Source organism: Curcuma longa, chromosome 12 (genome assembly GCF_044706935.1).
Source record: "Curcuma longa cultivar G26 ecotype Majalengka, Jawa Barat chromosome 12, ITB_CL_G26_1.1, whole genome shotgun sequence".
Lineage (NCBI taxonomy): Eukaryota > Viridiplantae > Streptophyta > Magnoliopsida > Zingiberales > Zingiberaceae > Curcuma > Curcuma longa.
This window is the reverse complement of record NC_133872.1, coordinates 5,089,248-5,112,154: the sequence shown is the minus strand read 5'-3', so window position 1 is coordinate 5,112,154 and position 22,907 is coordinate 5,089,248. Positions and strand designations below refer to the sequence as shown.

The 22,907-nt window shown below is 36.2% G+C and overlaps 2 protein-coding genes across 4 annotated transcripts in view; one reads left to right on the top strand and one right to left on the bottom strand.

Annotated features, from left to right (window-relative positions):
- LOC141842666 (uncharacterized) overlaps positions 1-7,220 on the bottom strand; it is a 9,593-nt gene extending 2,373 nt beyond the window's left edge. Inside the window, exons 1-5 of one of the 3 annotated variants that reach the window (XM_074730705.1) lie at positions 7,102-7,220; positions 6,064-6,344; positions 5,846-5,968; positions 5,213-5,503; positions 94-519 (exon numbers count right to left, since the gene is read on the bottom strand). In XM_074730705.1, the coding sequence (XP_074586806.1) occupies positions 319-519; positions 5,213-5,503; positions 5,846-5,968; positions 6,064-6,339 (891 nt within the window). In that variant the 5' untranslated portion in view covers positions 6,340-6,344; positions 7,102-7,220 and the 3' untranslated portion in view covers positions 94-318. Of the gene's footprint in view, positions 1-93; positions 520-5,212; positions 5,504-5,845; positions 5,969-6,063; positions 6,355-7,101 lie in introns of those variants that run through there. The other 2 variants (XM_074730706.1, XM_074730704.1) reach the window with 2 other exon arrangements.
- A 15,341-nt stretch (positions 7,221-22,561) lies between these two features.
- Positions 22,562-22,907, top strand: part of LOC141842788 (uncharacterized) — a 598-nt gene continuing 252 nt past the window's right edge. The window contains exon 1 of the mRNA XM_074730791.1: positions 22,562-22,897. Within this exon, the coding sequence (XP_074586892.1) occupies positions 22,562-22,897 (336 nt within the window). The remainder of the gene's footprint in view (positions 22,898-22,907) is intronic.

Below are 22,907 nucleotides of genomic sequence, written 5' to 3'. Positions count from 1 at the left end.
GTCAATTTGTTTGACCCTCCATCTTGTCGATCTAGTCATTAAGCTCATTCAATTTGCCCACACAAAATTTTGCCCTTTTATATATATATATAGAAGTATAATGTATTTTCCAACTCTTAACGTAGTTGATATGGATTAGGGATATTGTATTAGCAAACCTAAGATCCTCAGATCTGGATGTACACACTCACATAAACTGAAGCTCCTGAACAAGTCTATGTTTTTAACACGGATGATAAGAAAGTATTAAGTATCCAAGTCCACAAGCACCATAACATGGTAAGATGTGGCCTCATGTCGGTCGCGTGTGGTTCATCGTCAATCATTCTTTTTCGCCTTCGCCGTATCTGTTCCAGTATATGGCTCCACACTGTAAGCATATTGCTGGAATACAGAAAAGACTACCATTTCCAGAATCACCAGGACATTTTGTATGGCTTCCTGGATATGTTCTACATCCAGCCAGAAATGATGAGAATGAATCACTCCTGCCGCTGCTAACACTTCTAGTGCAGTTCCCTGACCAGCAGCAAAACTAATTGTCATCGCTGTTGAAGAAAGAATGATAAAATCTGGCAGCGCACAAAATCATAACAAGGACAAAATGGAGACGGTATTCTAATTCAACAATGGATTTGACTGTAATATATTGACGGCTTCAACATGACAAAATGGAAGTTCCAACCGTTCCAATTCTTCTAACCAAAACGTCAGTTAAGAGCGAATGACACTGTGTCGAGCTAAGTTTGACTCAGCACATCTATGGACAAGCATTTTTTTTGGTGCTTCAGGGCTATGTAAATAGATCAAGCATTCATTACAGCTTGTTGAACGACCAATAAGGCTGTCGAGCTAGATCTCGGATGGAGTTTGAGAATGATAAAAATTTAGTATGTGTTTGTTCATCATTCTCACAAAAATGCATCTGCATCCTTACGATATAAATCTCAATCTTCATAAACTTTGATTCTAGATGATACAATAAAAGTGTCAAGAGTCTAATCTAATTGGCATCTTTGAGATCGCATATATGGATCTTTTGTGCATTCCACAGAAACATAAAAGCAGGGCAACCAACTTCTGTTGGTTTAGAATGTGTCTCAAGCTGAATAGAAAATCAATGAGGTACTGATGAACATCTTAAACTAGCATCCCTTTTACCTTCAGAGAGGAGGAGAAAGGCATGTATAAGAAGGTTGTTATTATGGCCACCGGAAAATTAAAGCAGGTCAAAGCCATTTAATAATGATTCTCAGGTTCAAGACTCTACTTCTACCATCTTTTCATCTCCGTATGTCTCTTCTATATTTCCTAAACTCACAACTTGAAGATTCCCCTCCTATGCCTAGGTCATCACCGCACATGGACCCAAGTTACTATCAATCAAGCTCCCCTTCGAGCAATCCACAAGCACCACCATTGCCTTGTATATCCACTCAATTAATTCCTATTCCTAACTCTTTCAAGCAAACAACAAAAGGTGCAGCATAAGTCAGATCATGATAGAATATCAACATTGAAAATCATACTTGGGGTATAGTCAGTGGTGTAGTTAGGATTTTCAACCAAGAGAGGCAAATTTAAGAAATTAAAAAAATTAATACAATACAAAATCAAATTATCCAACTCTAAAAATTAAAAAATACTTAAAAGATATATGTCAAAATTTTCAAAAATTCCAAATGTTAGTGTAGGTCGATTTCACAATCCAAAAGTCTAAATTTTGAATTTAAAGAATTGAAAACGAACTTAAATTCGAAAATTTCGACCTTAGCCCTTAATTCTAGTTGAAACAATAATCCATCGATCACCGAAGTTCATCTATGACTCAAAGTCGAAGAATCATTTGTGATCTTGCGTCTTCATAATATTTAGCATTCCTACATATGAGACCTCCATTCCGATCTAAATAACCATCCTAACTAGCAACCTAATAAAATAAAGTTTATACATTACGTTTCTCCTTCAATTAATAAAACATGAAAGAAGAAAAGATTAACTCACTCCTCTTGTTTTTGCTGTGGTTGGATAAAGGGGAAGAATGACTGCTTGTAATGGGTTGTTTGCTAAAAAAAAAAGGAAGACCGTTGCTTTTGAGAAAAATAAAGAAGAGAAGATAGGGGGAAGAAGAAAAAGATGAGAGTTTTACCTTCTTCGTCAGCAACCTCGACTAGCTTCGGTGAGCTCAACAACAACACAAAGAGAGCAAGGCAAGGTAAAATAGGACTATTCTTGAGGTGCAAAACACAAGAAGAGTAAGAAGATGTTGGTAGTGCAAGAAGCACCATATGATCGAACATATGTTTGATATTGGCAAAGAGTTAGGTCCTTTTAAGGTTTGATGTGTTTATCAAGTGTGTAGATAGCACGATCAGTAAAGTCCTAACTAGAGGCTAGATAAGGCAAAGTCCTAATTGGAGGCTAGACAAGGAAAGTCATGGTCTGAGGGATTGAGCAGGAAGTCTTGGCAGATCGAGGGCATAGGACAAGAAGCCCTAGGGATCGAGGACACTAGGTAGGAAGCCTTGTGAGTCGAGAACACTAAGCAGAAAGTCTCGACAGGTTGAGGACTGGAGGTCTAGTGGAAAGTCCCGAGGGCCAAGATCAAACTGAACAAAAGACCAAATAAGTCGGGTGGACTAAAGTTTAGCATCCGGTAAATTCTCTCGAGTGTAGTTGTGAGGACGCACTCTCGAAAGGAGAGCAGTAGACGTTGGTCCAACCTAAGATTTCACGGGAAACTTGAAGTTGAAACTAGATAGCTTGGAAAGTTGTCAATCATAATAATTATACTTGTTGTGCTAACCTTGTGGTGCAAGAACGTAAAATTGGAAGTGGACCGGAACAATGAATTCCGAACTATTAGATCAGTTCCAAGCACCCGGTTGTCAAAGCGCCCGGAAGGGTTCCAGACGCTTGGACAAGGATAAGTCACAGCCAAATGAAGTGTCATCCAATTCTCGCTACGTAATTATTTCAAGCGCTTGAAAGGAATCCAGGTGCCCAGAATAGTCTTTAAAAAGAGACTTCGAACAGCAGCTTCAAAACATAGTTTTTGCTACCGCCCATACTCTCGTCTCGCTCTAGAAACGCTGCACTCAGGCTTCAACGACGCAATAACGCCATGACGCTGTTACGAGCTCAAACGAGTCTAACATTTGGTAATGTCTCTTAATTATTTTAAGGGTCAGTAAGATTGTTATCGAACCCCGACATTGTAAAAAATGAGCCTTCTCTTTTGAGAAGAAGGTTAATAGTGATTGCCTATCGAAAATGGTTAAACTGACTACTGGTCTTGAAGAATAACGAATAGTGATTGCCCATCGAAAGCGGCTTAACTGACTGTGGATCTTGAAGTAATAGCCACGAGACTGCGAACCAAGTCAAAACCTCCGTCTCTTTTTATTCTGTCATTACTTTCCGTTGTACGACTTTGATTTCGAACAAATTTCGAACACATACAAAGCGTGATATTCAATCCCCTTCTATTACACACTCGATCCTATAGATGCGAGGGTTGCTCTTATTGCTGGAAGAGGGTAGTAGTTGATGTGGCGTACCCTAATTCATTTAAAACTGATTGAACTTGTTTGAACCTTAACCTTGGTTCGATCATAACTTGGTCAAATCAACTTCAAATCAATCTCGATTTGAACCAACATAATCCTTATTTCCGCGCCTATCCATTGGATTTAGTTCGAACCTGATCTGATTTTAATTTAGCACCCCCACTTCGTGTTAACAATTTAATTCAACAAGTGGTACCAATGGATAGCTTAGGTGGAGGGCTTTCCAAATATGTGGTCAATTTTAATTTTTTGATGACGAGATGGTGAATCGGTCGGTCGGTCAAATATGTGGTCAATTTGATGATAGCCCATCAAATTACTCGATATCTTTGATCTACCCAAACTATATGGCTCTTTAATACTAAGACCCTCTAAGTTGGACTTAAGAAGTTTTAGTGATGTTGATTATGATAGCAACAAGAACACTCTGTGTTCTACTACATGTTATTGTATCCTCTTAGCTTTTGGGAGATTAGTTCTTGTTTTTAAAATCAAAGAAACAACACACACTCAAAATCTTCAAGTGAATCTGAGAGTTGTGTTATGTCATCCACATACAGTGAAATTGTAGGCTAAATCCAACTCCTCTATTTTCTTATAATCAAAGTGCAATTAAAATTGTGAACAATCCAGTATGTTATGAAAGGGCTTAGCAGGTTGAAGCCATTTGTCGTTTTCTTCAAGAAAAATTTAAAAATAACTAATTTCTCTTCCTCATGTACAATCAAAGAAGCAACTTGTAGATTTTTCACTAAGTTGCAAATCAAGGCAAGATATGACTATTTCATGCATGAATTAACCTCTTGACCTATCATCATCATCAGTTTAAGGGGATGAGATTAGAAGAATCAATCCGGTTGTGGATTACATCAAAAAGATAAAAAAAGGAATTGTTCATTTGAGGGAATAGACCTAAACAAAATCATTGTAGAAGACCAGGTAAAAATATTTATATATGTGTTGCTGTAGATCTGTAATTAATGATCAATAGAATCAAAATTTCCTTTTAATTTTTCTGTTCTCATCAGTAAGGAAATGTATTGTCCATATTTGGGATTTCATATCTCTTCCAAATAGCTATTATTTTGGCATGGGACACCACAATAGAGACTAGAAGCTCTTGCTTCATTTCCTCAAAATGTTCTGCATGGCATTCAATTGAATATATTTAGCTACCCAAATTCTAAGTTCAGTCTTTATGTACTACTGGTGTGCTAATTATCTGTGACTAATAGGATAGGATTAGACTTTATCTTAACTATCTGGGGTTGAATAAGTTTTAAGTATTGCCAACAAATGTCACCCGAGAGTATCTACTAGAACGTCTAAACTTTAAAATCATAGTTATGAATTAGAAGAAATAATACCACACCAAAACTATAAGTTATCAGTTTACATGTACTTCCAGGTAAAGATAAACACAAATGACTAAAATCTAAGACTAATATGCTATGATTTAGCTTCTAGAACTTTAACCTCAAGCATGTTAAGAAGAAGTAACTTTGGTACCATTTTTAATTACCAATCAGCAAGAATTATTCTATTACCAAATTAATCTGCTAAATAGTGGTGAAATATTAAAGAAGTTGAAGGATGATGCTGATATAAAAAGAGAGGGCTGAACAGAAAATTTACAGAAGTACCTGCCAGAAGCAAAAGAAGACAATTCCTTTGATGCACATGAACTTTGCTAGAGGCTTATGTGGAGCTAATTCCTTTGCAAACACATGGTAGAAAATCACAAGGGCATACATAGCCATGGAAACTGATACGTTGAGTATAATCGTGAAAGCCCAGCTTATCCAAGTGGTATACATCCCAAGAAGTTGAAGTATAATTATTAGGATAGAACAGACAGGTCTAATAACAACGAATTGCCACGTCCAATACTTGAGAAGCTGTAATGTGTGATGCTCTAAACGAATAGTATGAGGCTGCATCAATTATCAATTTTCAGTAGCTGAAGCTTGAAGGTAACAGATAAAGTCGATAAATTCTAAACATTTATAATGAGCAGTTGTTGCAAGAGTATTAGAGTAGGCAATTGTAACCGGAATGCGGAACAAAGAAATTAGCAACTGTTTATTCAGATGACATTTCTTCACCAATACTCAGTAGTTCTATTAAGCTTTATTCAAGGATGTAATTTTTTTTCTTTTCTCTGCATATGCCAGTATGGGTTAAAACATACTGTGATTGTTACTGATTGTCCAGAACAAGATATTAAAAAAAAAATTGGTCTATGCTACTCAAAATGATCAATATCTACAACATACCATAAAAAGGGATACAGGAAATGAATGATGAATCACTCTTCCTTTAATCCCATCTGGTACAATGTTCTTGCTGAGAGAAATATTCAAATAACTATACATCAAGGCCATGAACTTAGCAATCACCTGCATATTAGACACCGAACTTCGATAATGGTTTGCGTAAGACAACTTAAATGACACAGGATGTGGAAAATTATAATCTTAAAAAGAGGAATTACCAGAGCTTCATAGCATTCTTTAAGAGAGTCCAAAAAAGTAAAGAAGGTTTTGCTTCCCTGAATATCTAACAAACCAATAAAGGAGTCGACAGCATACAAAGGCGCCATAAGAATAATGATAACTATTGCCTTTTGTTCCTTTGGGTTTTTCCAATAGAACAGATGCTGAGACAGCAACTGAAATGTAAAATGCAAGGTGAGCATCACACAGCATGCTGCCCCTAGCAAGGTAAGGGTTCCTCGATCCATCGTTGCCAGATCAACCTGTGGGAACATTGTATCTGGGGACATGGAAAAAACAGAAAATGAAACTGGGGCTTGCTAATTTGAATATAAAAGCGATATTCAAACAACTAATACCACTCAAGTGAGGCAAACAATAAGAATTGATCACTTTACTCATTATTGAAGTGTTACTATATTCAATCTGCTCTAATGTAATATAGAATCAACTTCAGTACAACCAGAATGAATGCCAGTAGAAAGAGAGTCATAACCAATTACTAGAACGACGACGGATGAAACTAATGAAATAACATTGGGTGAAAAAAAAAAACCCTTCAGGAAGCTCGGCATGCAAATAACTTGCAGCAACATTATCAACAAATTTCAAGCGACCAACCCTAATACTGTAATAGTAGCATAGGAAAAGGGCCTACTTTTTCAGAATGAATTCCTCCTTTCTCCAGTGGTTAGGAACAATTGCAATTCTAATTGAAAGCAATATGAATCACGTGACCAACCAATGTGAGACCCATCTCCGCCAATACCTTAACCTAAATCTTTAAAGCCACCGATTCGAACAAAAAAAAGTTCCTTTCAAATCAAAACAAATGGCAGAAACTGTAAAAGAGACCAAAGTCAAAACGATTCCAAAAACAGGAAAAAAAGGGGTTGGGGTTGGGAAGTTCGAATTCCTCACAACTAAAAGTTGATGTGGAGCAAATCGTAGCAATCGACAAAGCTACTCGAAGAGTAAGAAACGAGAAAAGGCGGGAGGGCGGGGGAGAGAATGAGAGAAACTAAAGAAAGGCGTACCTTTGTCTGATGGAAGTCGCCCTGGTTGCTGCGGTGCCGACTAGATTGGAAGCTGGAAGGCCAGAGGGATTACAGAGCAAAGTGATTCAAGAGTTGAATTCGAAGACGCCCATAGCCTGCTGCTGTTTGACGAAGTGAATTGGATTACAGTACAGATTGAAAGGTCATGCCGTCACATGCGTTTGGCACGTGCGAATTGAAAAAGGCCCAATTTATTCATATTATCAAATGAGTCCTTTTTTATTTTTTCACATGTGTTTAATTTTGTATTCATACTATATTTAGTGATTTAGATTTATTTTTAAATTTAATTATAAATTATCTCATATTTATTATATTTAATATTAATATTTGAATGTGATTGGTGATCAAAGGGACATGAATTCAAGTCAAATTAGACCAAATTGAGAGTCAAATCTAAAGCTAAAGGAAGAGAACCATTCTAATCTAATATGGATCGTCCATCTAAGATCTAAAGAGATCAGAGTCATTCATCACGATCTAGTCCATCTAAGTCAAGGAATAGTATATCTCAGCCATTGATCAAGATCTAGATACTTGGATCAAAATCTGAACTCATTCCACCGTTGGATCAGAGCTGGACTATTACGTTGATGGAGATCTAAATCAAGCAGCTGGGATTTAAAAGAAACATTGGAGAAATCGTCGTCTTGGAGTAGAGCTTCACTGTGCGGAACAAGGCTTCGCTCCTCCTTCATCGTCGTTGATCACCAAAGTTTCTTCCTTCACATCAACCATTTTGTAGACCATGAAGTGGTCAACAATGAACTTTTTGACCCCAGCATCCTTCGATTTGTATTCCTTGTCCAGGACTCCCACATCTCTTTTGTTGTTTTCATCATACTGTACACATCGTACAGTGAGTTGACAAGGCAGTTAAAGATGTAGTTTTGCCATAGAAACTTAGTTTGGTTCCATATATCCATTGTAGTGATGGTTTTCAAACCACTAACACCCTCAACATACTTGGGACATTTCACGATCAAGATTGTTAGGACCTTTTGAGATAGAAAGGGAGGGGGGTTGAATAGCTTTGTCTTGAACTAAGGCAGCAGAAACTTTCTAACAAAACAACTACCAGATATAATGCTAATTCGGATGATTTTACTTGGTATCCGTCTCTTTGATGCAACTAATCCAAAGATCCACTCTTGCTCACCACTTCCACTAAACATTCTTCTTCTCGGACAAATCTTGAAGGCAGAGAAACTTTCTTACAGTAGGATTATAATTGCTTGTGAAAATGATAGCAGAAACATAAAGAGGAAGAAGAGAAGTTTTTACAATGATCTTAATAATTTTGCTTCAAGAGATTGCTCCAAGTTGTGTAGTAAAACACCAGATGACTTTTTTAACACTTGAGCAAGAAAACTTAGAGCTTTGAGCATGAACAGTAAACCAACAATGACTAACTTTCTCCCTTTAAATCTGCTCAATTTTTTTTGAAATCCGTTCGACTGATTTCTCATATCAATCGACTGATTTGGTTGACCAAATAATGACTTCTGAACTTTCTGAAATGGTGTTTGATTTTGTTGATTTTCAAATATCAATCAAATCGATCCATATACCAGTCAACTAATATAACTGATCGAATCACTAATCGAATCGATTCTCTTTTGCTTGCTTCTGAAACAAAATCAGTCGACTGATATAATGAATCAGTTAAATTGATTCTCTTCTGTTTGCTTCCGAAACAGAATCAATCGACTGATATATTAAATTAGTCGAATTGATTCTCTTCGATTTACTTTTGAAACAAAATCAGTCGATTGATATAATAAATCAGTCGAATCGATTTTCTTCTGTTTGCTTCCGAAATAGAATCAGTCAACTGACATAATGTATCAGTCGAATCGATTCTTCTATTAGCTTCCGAAACAAAATCAGTTGACTGATATCCCTTATCAGTTGAATCAATCCTCAAATCAATCTGACTCACATGCTAATCAGTCGACTGATACACATAATCGAAGTTGAACAGAAGTATCAGTCGATTGATGTTTTACTTCCAGTTGACTGGTACCAATATTAGTTGATTGAATATCGTGATCAATCGACTGATGGAAGTTTTTGATTATTCTAGCAATTGAATTCATCTAAGAATTTTTTTACTTACGTGTCCCTATTACCTCTCTAGGATTTTGATGCATCATTTCCCTCAAAACTGATTCACTCGCACATCTGATATGTGATATGCTCGATTTTTCTTCTCTTGCCAAAAATCTGGTCATCGACCTTTTTGGACTTCACTTGTCTAATATTTAGACTTTTGATCTGTAAGGACTTCCTCTCATTAAGATTTGCTTCTCGACTTTCTTGGACTTTCCTTTGTCTTACATTTGACCTTCTTACCTGTAAGGATTTTCCTGCACACTTGATATACAAGTGAGGTTTCTTGTAATTTTGCTCTAAGCTTTACTAATTGTCAACTATCAAAACTATAACTCATAGGCATGATTACATCAATAATTGGGATACAATCAAAATCTTACTTTAGAAATATATGGAAAAGATCATAGATGTATAAGATGAAAGATATCATAAAACCATGAGGCCTTTTGGTATAATGCCTTTTGGATTGAGATGAAAAATAAAATTATAAGAGCTTAGGTTCAAAGTGGACAATGTTATACCATTATAGAGATATTTTGATTCCATCGATACTAACAATTGATATTAGAGTCATGATTTATGTAGATCCATGTGGGGATCCTCAGAAAAAATAAAAGGAAAGGGAGATTCAGACTCGGACCATGAGGATAATGGTAGGGGGCTCCTAATGGTCCTTTGTTTGAGGGAGATTCTAAAAAAAATGAAGGAGGTAAGGGAGGTCCGGATCCGGACCATGGAAAAAATGATAGGGGACTCCCAATGGTCCTTTGTTTGAGAGGGGCTCTCAGGAAAAAAACAAAAGAGGTAGGGGAGGCTTGGACCCAGACCTGGACCATTAGACCATGGGGAAAATAATAGAGGACTTCTAGCGATCTTTTGTTTGAGGAGAGGATTGTTGGGATACAATCAAAGTCTGACATTGTAAATACATGAAAAAGATTATGAGTTTATAAGATGGAAGATATCTTTATTGGTATGAAGCCTTTTGAGTTAAGTTTAAAAATAAAATCAAGAAGATTTAAATTTAAAATGGATACTATTATATCATTGTCCATAGATATCTATCAGTGAAGATGTGCATGATAGGAAGAACAGAAAGAAACGAAAAGATCTTAGCTCTCTCATTTTTGCTTATGCTCTCTCGCTTTTGTTTATGCTCTCTTACACAACTTCAGTAAAAAATAAAATTTACCATCTTCAATGATTCTACACAATTGATCCCACGATCCTATGTGATATACTCTCTTGCACAAGCTTAACCTCCTTGTACAGGAGTTTTCATCTAATTGAGCGAGCAGCATGAAGACATTTGTCATGCACGTGGGCTCATGTACGCGACAACATGTGGCACAGATGCAAATGCATATTGCATACAAAGACATGTGACATGCATGCAAAGTAAAGGCAACTGCCTGCATATGCAAGGCATGTGTCAAGCATGTACATGAGACATGTGAACTTGGTCATGCGGCATGTTTTGTATGCTCCACGGGAGTTCAACTATGTACAAGAGAATTGTGATGCAATTGGCTGATGCACATACTGGCCCCGTCCGCGATCCCCTGTGTGCAATAGCATTCACATAAAAATTTTGAGTTGATGCAATTCGGACTCTGAATTCTCATCTCCTCCTGTATATATCAGCCGTAATATTATTCAATTTCAATGTAGGATTAATGTATGCCTCATTTATTTCTATTCACCTTATCCGACAATAGCTAGGTATGCTAACTAGTGCTAGGTATGAAGTCGAGTGAAAGAGGGATCATCAAGTAGATTTAATTGAGAATAGGTGAACCTTAATCGATTGGAGAGTTCAATCAACTTGGAGTTTATTGAATGCAATAGTTTAGGGAATGAAGTATTACAGTCAATTAAAATTGGATCCAATTATTTAGAGACTTAAGCAGTCAAGTGGAAGAAATTTTCATTTGAGTGCTCAGTAGGTCATTAGCTACACAATGACTACTGTTGCCCAATAAGTTGCTTGAAGGCGTCTAATCAATCGGAGAAAGGCTCATTGTTGGCGCAACGTTTATGAGCTCTTAGGGAGCTTTGAGATAGAATAGGTTACTAAGATATGTTCTTAAACACTTCTATTGTTGCAAAGCTTCTTGTACTCTTATGATAGTTAATGACAAACTTTCAAAAAATGATGAAACTAAGAAGGTTGATGAAACCATCTACATAAAACTCATTGGATCACTCATTTATCTCACAAATACAAGACCAGATATTATGTATATATGCTAATAGATATTGAAGTGGAGAACAATATAAAAATAGAGAAAATCAAAATATGATGGATTATTTGATATTGAGTATATTTGTGGCATAGCCACTGCAATTTTATAAAAACATCATAGATAGTTCTAGAATGACATTAATTATTGCAAAATTAAATTGATCATAATCTACTAGGTTTTTGAACCCACATAATGCATGCATATGCATTAATTCTTAACATGCATGCATGTGTATTAATTCTCAAAATTAACTTTTGACACTCCTTAATTTTGAGAGATCTAATACTTTTAAGTTTTTCACACAAGTAGAGAATTTTTTTCGTTGAAAGTGGCTTTGTGAAGATATCCGCTATTTGATCTCCAGTCTTACATAAAGCTAATTCAATTTCTCCTTTGCTTGCTAACTCTCTAATAAAGTGATGTTGTAACTTGATGTGTTTTGTGCGACTATGAAAATAGGATTCTTGGTCATTGCAATAGCAGACATATTATCACATAAAAGTATGGTTGGCACAAATTGTTCTTGCTTCATATCCTTGAGAATTTTCCTTAGCCAAATAGCTTCATATGCTACTCCACATGCTGATATATAATATACTCAGCCTCGGTAGAAGACATAGCCATAGTATTTTGCTTCTTCGATGACCAAGAAATAAACTTTGTTCCTATGAAGAAAATATAACCCGATGTACTCTTGTGATCTTCTATTGAACTTGCTTAATTGCCATAAAAAAAACCATGCAATTTATTATGTTCCTTGACTTCAAATATTATTCTATAATTCTTACACTGTTGTCTAACTGTTTCAGTGAATGTAATATAGTCAGTTGGTAGCCTACAAAAGCGTGGCTTCTGGTATAGTTTCAAGCTTCGCACAACGCTTGCAAAGTTACAGGTGCAGTTTCCTTCACATTGCTGTTAATTTGCCTGCTACATTCAGATCCTCCATGCATGATTAGCCTGTACCTCTCTTGAATTCCATAATACTTGATTAATACGCAGTATTAATACTTTTTTTTTGTTGTACCTAGTTGCCAGGGCTTTTTTTAAAGCACAGATAGAGATGATCAATTGCGATTTAAATATTATTACTGAAGTAGTTTTGAATAGAGTAAGATTGTTTTATACCTTTTCCCCACCATTATTATATAAGCATAATATTTATTTTATGATTGATTCATTCTGGTCTCACAACCATATCCGGGAAATATATGTTACATTTTATTAATCTCATTAGTTTCTTTCAAGCTTGGAGCTTAAAGTATATCCTTTCTTTTTATAAGCTAAATTTTAAAATTTAGAAGAAAAAGTTAATTAGGTAACATTCAATATCTATTAGGTATTAAGTAGCTTTCAATATCTATTAGGTATTAAGTAAATTTGAAATCCATATTATTAACTACAGAAATGTTATGTTGTTGGGATTTTCTCTCCACGCGTGTGGCAAGCGGAGTCGTGCTGGTCGAAAACAAAAAATCACGAGCAAAAAAAAAATCCGATCTCAGCTAATCCTAAACCCCTCGCTTGTCTCGTTGCGTTCGGGCTCAAGGTTAGGTTTTGCCTTCGCCATCGCTTTTGTTGTCGCTCGTCTTGTTGCGTTGTCGCTCGAGGTTAGATTTCGCCTCCGCCATCAAGTCCGCCGTCGCCTTCAGTCGGTCCACGCCGCTGTCGCCTTTAGTTGGTGTGATCTCCGTCGACAACCTGCGAATCTGCTTTGAAGGTAAGCTTTCAAAAACCCTTCTTTTCTTATCCTAAAAAGAGAATCTAACCCTAAACCGTTTCATTTACACCTTCATCCAGTCCACGCCGCCGTCACCTTCAACTGATGTGATCTCCACTAAGACGCTGCCGTCGCCGTCCCTCATCAAAATCGCGTCTCTGTCCCACACGTGCGACTCGGCTTGTGGATATTGCAGGTTAGTAAAGCCTCTCAACTTCTTAATTAATGTGCTCTGTTATATGGATTTATGTGAATCGTTAGTATACTTTTTGTTCTTTTATTCTTTTGTGGTGTAATATTATTAAGTAAATTGTCGTTGAAATGTGAAAGTAGCAATGCATTCATGCAATCTCTTTTCTCTATTACTCGTGTGTATCCAAAAATGGTTTAGCCATTCTAGTCTCAACTTTCAACCATGGAAAGCAACCTTTACGATTGTTCATGTTAGTGCGATTTGTCTCAACTTTACACCATGCTTTAGTCATTCTATGAAATAAGATCATGTTGCATAATCCTTTATGATTTTGGTTGCTGTCATAAGATGAAACAAACAAGTGAGTTTATTTGTTTCATTCTCTTGTCTAATTATTTTGTTTGCTTTGATTTTGAAGTCAACTGATCTAGTTACTTAAAAAAAATATAAGATTTGTTGATTGTTTCTCTACATATGTTCTATGAATTTGGAATCATAATTAGTTTAAAGAGTTGTTGATTTCTGAACTTTTTATTTTCCTTGTTCATTTCTGAATGGTGGTCGCTATTTTTTTTATCTTATCTTGTTTATGACTATTTGATTTAGAATATTTTTATGGCTATATGGTGATATGCAGAGTTTCAATTCATCTAAATTTAACATTCCCCAACAATGGAAGAAAATGACGGTGATGATCATCTATATATTCCCTAAGTTATAGATAATAGAAAATCAAAAATTGGGATGAAATTCACATCACTAGAAGAGACATTTTCGTACTATAACTAATATGCATGAGAAGTCAGATTTAGTGCAAGGATAAACAATAGTAAGAAAAATAAGATGACAAATGAAGTTGTTTGAAAAATATTTATATGTTTTAAACAAGGACATACTGATGGTCAACGGAATAAACAGGCAAAGGTGATCAATAGAGAAAGAAAAGAGTACGAGGCGAAATTAGAACTGGATGTAAGTCAAAAATTTCACTTATAAAGAAATAAACTGGACCTAATTGGATTGTTGCTAACTTCATGAAAAGTCATAATCATCCACTCGTAGGGCTGAGCAAAATTTCGGTTAAACCGAATAAACCGATCAAATCGAATCGAATTTTTAATTCGGTTTAGTTTTTCGGAATTTCAATTTTATTTAATAAAAAAATCAGGTTTTTCAGTTTAATCGATTTGGGTTCAGTTTTTAAAGTTCTTATTCGGTTTACCCGAATAAACCAAATAAATATGGCACAAGACCTGATACGCCTCATCAGTCGACTGGATTTAACTCCAGTCGAGTCGTTTCTGGAGATTAGTCGACTGACCTTGAAGGCCAGTCGACTGATGGCAATCAGAAGGATAACGACTCGACTGGAGCTTCACGTCAGTCGACTGAAGGTGATGGACTCGACTGGATGTGTTCATCAGTCGACCGTCATCAACTCCGAGCAAACAGAAGGTAAGATGACTCGACTGATCGACCACATTAGTCGACTAAGGGCAAAATCAGTCGATTGATGAGAAAAGTCAGTCGACTGAATTTTGAATTCTGACAAAAATCAGGTGTGATTTCAGTAATTCAGTAGTCGTTTTCTTGATTTGACTAAATCAGTCGACTGGGATGGTAAATTCAGTCGACTGATGACTTAAAAAGGTGAACTGGTATAAGAGGTAAGTGTACTTCGTGAAAGATACACCAACTATCATTCAAGCTCCAAGCTCTTGTGCTCTACTGATCTAGCAACCATCTAGTGTTCAATCCTAAAGCTTGGAGCAACTCCTTGAAGAAGAAGAAGCACTCCCATTGCGTAAACACTTCTTCTCTTCTTCTTCTTGTACTGTTTACTCTTTGTGCTCTTGATGTAACTTGCTGTAAGAAGGTTTCTCCGCCTTCAGTGTTTGTCCGAGAAAGAGAGAAATAGTGGAAGAGTGGCTGAGTGAAGATCCTTGGATTAGTCCCTCAAGGAGGCGGATACCAAGTAAAATATGTATTGTTAGCATTGTTGAGTTGTGAGGGAGTGAAGGTTGTCTTTTCTTCATCGACGAAAGTTCAAGAGAAGCTATTCAACCCCCCTTCTAGCTTTATACGGTCCTTACATTAGGAAATTATTCGATATTTGTGTTAGAAAAAATTTGAGCAGCGTTTAGCAGCGTAACGGTTAGAAAAACTCGCTATTCATGTTAGAAATCGAATTAAGCTATTTGTGTTAGAAAAAATTGATTAATTCGGTTAAAAACTGAATTAACAGATATTTAATCGGTTCGGGTTATTCGATTATTATCAAAAAATTTGGTCAGTTCGGTTTGGTCAAAAAATTTGATTTATTCGGTTTTCGATTTTAACCGAATACTCACCCCTATCCACTCGCGACTCCTTCAAAGGTGCATTTACTACACTCACATGATCATATTTCAGCAGTAAAAAAAATATTGACTCAATAATTTTCAAAGGCCAATATGTCAACAAATGCGATGGTTGGAAATAGAGTATGGAGGACTTGAGCTAGTAGGTTGCACAAAAAGAGATATTAAAAACTTTGAGAAAGAGCCAAGGGATGAAAAAAAAAGTATTGATGTTGAAACATTAATTGAGCTATTTGCATCTGAAAAAAAGAAGAATTTTGATTTTTTTTCTATGAATACGAGACTGATTCAGATAACAGATTTAGTAGATATTTTTAGACAGATTATATATCAAGAAGGGCATATAGTGTATTTGGTTGTATTTGATATAACATATAATACTAATAAATATGGATTGATTTTTGCACCATTTGTAGGAGTTAATCATCATCATTAAACAACTATTTTTTGTTACGATTTTTTAAGTGATGAGAAAGCTGAGTCTTTTGTTTGATTGCTTAACAAATTCATTGAAGTCATGCCTAAAGGTGCACCTAATGTTATCATCACAGATCAGGATTCTGCTATGACGAAGGTTATTGCATAAGTTTTCTCCTAGATAATGCATCAATATTGTTTATGACACATACTGAATAAATTCTTAGAGAAATTAGACTCTTTGACTTTCCATGACAACTAGGCATAAAGAATGTCATTAGAAATTCTACAACACCGAATGAATTTGAGAATTCATGAGAAGAAGTTATCAAGTGTGCTAACTTGGAGAAAAATGATTGGTTGTCTTTGATGTACGAATTGCGACAAAAGTGGGTGTCAACATATTTTAGCCATGTTTTTTATGTTGGAATGTCAAGTAGTCAAAGATTTGAAATTTCGCATGCATTTTTCAAGAAATATATCTCAAATAAGAACTCATTAATGAATTTTATCACTCATTTCAATAGGACACTGACACATCAAAGACACAATGAGTTAATTGCTGACCATATTGATATGAATGAACATTCTAAGATTAAGACAAATTGGCCAATGAAAACTCAAATGGTTAAGCTGTATAAAAAAAAATGAATGGAGTTTCAAGGTGAAATGAGTGAGAGTCATGGTTATTATGTAAAACAGATATCTATAGAAGTTGATTTTGTAGTTTATTATGTGATGAATTTTCAAAGTTGTGTTCCTCCAAAATCAAGGTTCTCACGCATGACAATTAAAGAAACTACACATCCTGTAGTAGTAAGAAATTTGAGTTTGATGGTATTCCGTACAGACATATGTTAGTTTTTTTCCGTATCAACCAAGTGTTTCATTTGCCTAATAAGTATATATTCAAACGATGAACATAAAATGCAAAAGTTGGAGTAATATATGTTTTGGGAGAGAAAAATTTCATCGATGATCCAGAAATATTTTTGATGCAAAAAATCCACATAAATCGAGTGCTTTAATATCAAAAAAATTTCTAGATCATCGATGAAAATTTTCTTCCCCAAAGCATATATTATTTTAACCTTTGCATCTTGTGTCCATCATTTGAGTATATACTTATCAGGCAAATGAAATACTTGGTTGATACGGAAAAAAGCTAACATATGTCTGCACGAAATGCCATCAAACTCAAATTTCTTACAACTACAGGATATGTAGTTTCTTTGGTTGTCATGCGTGATGACCCTTGGTTTGAAGGAAGAACAACTTTGAAAATTCATCACATGGTAAACTACAAAATCAACTTCTATAGATATCTGTTTCACATAATAACCATGACTCTCACTCATTTCACTTTGAAACTTTATCCATTTTTTTGTATACAACTTAACATTTGAGTTTCCATTGGCCAGTTTGTCTTAATCTTAGGATGCTCATTCATATCAATATGGTCAGCAATTAATTCATTGTGTCTTTGGTGTCTCAGTGCCCTATTGAAACGGATGATAAAATCCATCAATGAGTTCTTATTTGAGATATACTTCTTGAAAAATGCATGTGAGCTTTCAGATCTTTGACTACTTGACATTCCAGCACAAAAAACATGGTCTAAAATATTATTTTTCTCTAAGTTAGCACACCACTTTTGTCGCAATTTGTACATCAAAGACAACCGTATCATTTTTCTCGCAATCAAGTTAGCACACTTGATAACCTGGTGGTCGGTTTCCCATGAATTCTCAAATTCATCCATTTGGTGTTGTAGAATTTCTAATGACATTCTTTATGTTTTGATAGTTGTCATGGAAAGTCAAAGGGTCTAATTTCTCTGGGAATTTATTCAGTATGTGCCATAAACAATATCGATGCATTGTCTGAGGGAAAACTTATGCAATGACCTTCGTCATAGCAGGATCCTGATCTGTGATGATAACTTTAGGTGCACCTTTAGGCATGACTTCAATGAACTTGTTAAGCAGCCAAACAAAAGACTCAGCTTTCTCATCACTTAAAAAATCACAACCAAAAATAGTTGTTTGATGATGATGATTAACTCCTACAAATGGTGCAAAAATCAATCCATATTTATTGGTATTATATGTTGTATCAAATACAACTACATCACCAAATACACTATATGCCCTCCTTGATATATGATCTGCCCAAAAACACCTACTAAATCTGTTATCTGAATCAGTCTCGTATTCATAGAAAAAATCAGAATTCTTCTCTTTTTCAGATGCAAATAGCTCAATTAATGTTTCAGCATCAATACCTTTTTCTTCATCCCTTAGCTCTTTCTCAAAGTTTCTAATATCTCTTTCTGTGCAACCTACTAGCTCAGGTCCTCCATACTCTATTTCCAACAATCGCATTTGTTGACAAGTTGGCACATTAGCCTTTGAAAACTGTTGAGTCAATGTTTTTTTTGCTGCCGAAACATGACGATGTGAGCGTAGTAAATGCACCTTTGAAGGAGTCGAGAGTGGATGATTATGACTTTCCACGAAGTTAGCGACAATCCAATTAGATCCAGTTTGTTTCTTTACAAGTGAAATCTTTGACTTACATCCAGTTCTAACTTCGCCATGTACTCTTTCCCTTCTTCTGTTGATCACCTTTTGCCTGTTTATTCCGTTAATCATCAGTATGTCCTTGTTTAAAACATACAAATGTTTTCCAAACAACTTCATTTGTCATCTTATTTTTCTTACTACTATTTATCCTTGCACTAAATTTGGCTTCTCGCGCATATTGGTTATAGCACGAAAATGTCTCCTCTAGTGATGTGAATTCCATCCCAATTTTTGACTTTCGATCATCTGTAACTTAGGGAATATATAGATGATCATCATCATCATTTTCTTCCATTGTTGGAGAATGTCAAATTTAGATGAAGTGAAACTCTGCATATCACCATATAGTTATAAAAATATTCTAAATCAAATAGTCATAAACAAAATAAGATAAAAAATAGTGACCACTATTCAGAAATGAACAAGAAAAATAACAACAAGTTCAGAAATCAACAACAACTCTTTAAGCTAATTATGGTTCCAAATTCATAGAACATATATAGAGAAATAATCAACAAATCTTATGATTTTCTAAGAAACTATGTGAGTTGACTCCAAAACTAAAACAGACAAAATAATTACACAAGGGAATGAAACAAATAAACTCACTTATTTGTTTCATCTTATGACAACAACAAAATCATAAAGAAGGAATATGCAACATGATCTTAATTCATAGAATGACTAAATCATGATGTAAAGTTGAGACAAAATAATCGTAATAACATGAACAATTGTAAAGGTTGCTTTCCATGGTTAAAAGTTGAGATTAGAATGGCTAAACCATTTCTAGATACACATAAGTAATAAAGAAAAGAGATTGCATAAACACGTTGCTGCTTTTAAATTTCAACGATAATTTACGTAACAATATTACACTACAAGAGAATAAAAGAACAAAAAACATACTAATGATCCATATAAATCCATATAACAAAACATATTAACTAAGAAGTTGAGAAACTTTACTAACCTGTTGTATCCACAAGTCGAGTCGCGCATGTGGGACGGAGACACGATTTTGATGAGGGACGACAATGGCAGCGTCTCAATGGAGATCACACCAGTTGAAGGCGACGGCGACGTATTGGACCAGATGAAGGTGTAAATGGAACGGTTTAGGATTAGATTCTCTGTTTAGGATAAGAAAAGAAGGGTTTTTGAAAGCTTACCTTCAAAGCAGAGTCGTAGGTTGTCGGCGGAGATCACACCGACTGAAGGCGACAATGGTGTGGACCGACTGCAGGCGACAGTGGACCTGATGGCAGAGGCGATTTGAGAGGTGTCCTAAGGCAATCGCCTTACGGTTATACTATTTATTAGATAAATAGCAATTCACTATTTGAGTGCACATTCCATATGTGTTTGATCGGATCTTAAACTCGAATACTGAATGTCCGCAATACGATTCATAGCATGAGAGAATTTGTGATTGGATCACAACTCGTGAGCATCTCTACATGTGCAATTATGAATGTATTGAAATTATCCCTAGTCAAGGAATTGATGAGCACGGACGTCATCGATTCTGTCGAGACTAGCACGTTTTGAACTCCTTGGTTAGCCAAGCAGCTGATCTCACTGCTGTCAACATTAGATGTTGAGAGTTAAACGTGGATGCTGGTTAAAGGTAACCAGTTCATTGGAGTGACCTGTCTTGAGACTTCATATGGTTCTATATATATGTCAATGAAGATCTCAATGCAGCTTAAGTGCGAGTTTCCTTTGACTTGCGGTATTCAAGTCACCTTGGTCATGGAAGCTTATACTTTGACATCTTAAGTAAGCATCTCCGAGGAGGTGTGGACCCGAGATGATTGGGTATAAGTCGAAGTGTCCGAAGGTGTTTGAATAGCCCACAGAGGATTCACCGCTCCTTGAAAAAGGAGACGTATACCTTGCGGCCGCTTGTCAGGATTGTTACTAAAAGTCTTTGGCCAAAGCATTACATGTTAAGAGTACGAGACTCTTGGACACATGTACAAGTAACTTGAATCCACAGGACAAGAAAGCAGCTTGGGCTAGGTGTGACGTAGTCAGCCTAGTGGGGACCGACACATAGACCATGTCCTGAACCAAGCGGGTATAAGACGGTGAAAGGAACGAGGCACGATTCAGTGTAGCTGCTGAAGGGTTTAGAAGATGTTCTGGAATCAATCGTTGATTTTTCGATCAATTGGGGATCATGATATACTACTAGGTGTCACTCATGATCGTTCCGTAATTAATGGTTAATTACGGACGACCAACATAACCGGGAACCTATTGGGTCACACGCACAACAAGTTCTCCGAAGGACTTAAAACGAGTTTGAGAATTGGATTCTCAGAACGAGAGAAATAAAATCTGGTTGGACCAGACAATGGACAAAATGATGGAACTCGTCTTACGAAGACGAAACGAATGAAACTGATTTCGTTTAAATCAGAGACCGTTTGGTTACTGAACCAAATGATTCAGTTTTGAACCAAAATTGAACCAACTTGGTTTGGTTCATGATGGATGAGATTTTAGCAAAACGAAAGAGATGAAAAGCTTCGTCTTGTGAAGACGAATCTAACAAAACTAGTTTGGGTCAATTCCAAGTTCGTTTGGTTATTGAACCAAGCGAACCAAAGTTGAACCGGATTCGCTACAGTAATCCGGTTTGGTTCAATCCAAATTAGATTTTGGTTTTGATTTTATTTGGTTTTCTTTTGGGGTTTTGGCTGCCGCATGAAATAAACCCAAAAGGAAATAAAAACTTAAGGTTTAATTAAAACCTAGGTTTTTAATTAAAAGGGCTTAACTCCAAAATCGTCCTATTCATTATCTTCCTCACGGCGCCGAAGGCTTCTGGCTTCGCACGCGCGCTGCCGCCCCGGCCGTCCTCTTCCCAAAACCAAAGGGCGCAGTATTCAGAAGCTTGAGAGTTTTTGCTTCTTCCTCTCTTCCTTGCTAGCCGGAGCCGCCGTCCCTGCCTCCATGGTCGGGATATCGCTGCAGCAGCCGGCGTTGGACGCCGCCGTCAGATTTCACTGTTACCACGTGGAGAAGACCAGAACCCTAGCTGCCACCAGCCGTTTGCTTCTTCCTGCCACCGCCGAGCACAGCATCGCGTGTCTCACCGCCGAGCAATTTTTCACATGAAATGTGAGCCTAATTCTTTTCCCATTAATTAAATTTCAAATTACATGACCGTCAGTTAATTAATTTTACAATTAATTACATGGTCGTGAGTTCATTTAAAGATTAACCTTCGTTTTTTAATCTTATTCTTTAATTAGCATTTAGTTCTTTATTCAAATTAAATAAGTTGAATTATGATGTTGCCAAAGTGACCTCTCTAATTTGGTTTGTTTAATTTTGAATTTAGAATGTTTGTAATTGTGTATTTCCATGTGATCATTTGATCGGCCCAAAGGACGGTCAATGGTTGACGGAGTACATAAATTAGCTGTGATAATAAACACGTAACAATTATAAGGATTTCACATGAGAATAGCAAATCAATCCAAAGAGGGGTTTGTTATTTGTCATGCTTTATTGTTAGTGTTTGATTATTACAACAAGAATATTACTAGCAGTTAATTTTACTGTCCAAAGACTTGAAATTAATGGTGCACTAAATATCTTGGATGAGTTTGCTAATTATTTTGAATTAGATTGAAAATTAAAGTAGTGTGCATGTTATTTACAGTTTATTTTCTGTTCTCTTTTCAGTTAATGTTGCAAATATCTCTGCCAACTTAAATTCAATACCGGTCCTTAATGGTTCCAACTTTAAGGACTGGAAGGAGAACATTCAGATAGTTCTCGGATGCATGGACATGGACCTTGCGATACGGACAGAGCAACCCCCTACTCCTACGGTAGCTAGCTCTCTTGAAGAGAAAGCTAAATTTGAGAAGTGGGAACGCTCTAACCGCATGAGTCTAATGATCATTAAGCGTGCAATTCCGGAGGTGTTCAGGGGTGCTGTGTTTAAGGACACCACCAATGCTAAAAATTACCTTGCAGAACTTGAAAAGCGCTTTGCCAAAAGCGATAAGGCTGAAACAAGCACTATTCTTAAGAGCTTGATTTCAATGAAGTATAAGGGCAATGGTCATATAAGGGAGTACATCATGGAGATGTCCAGTCTTGCTTCAAAACTTAAGGCATTAAAGC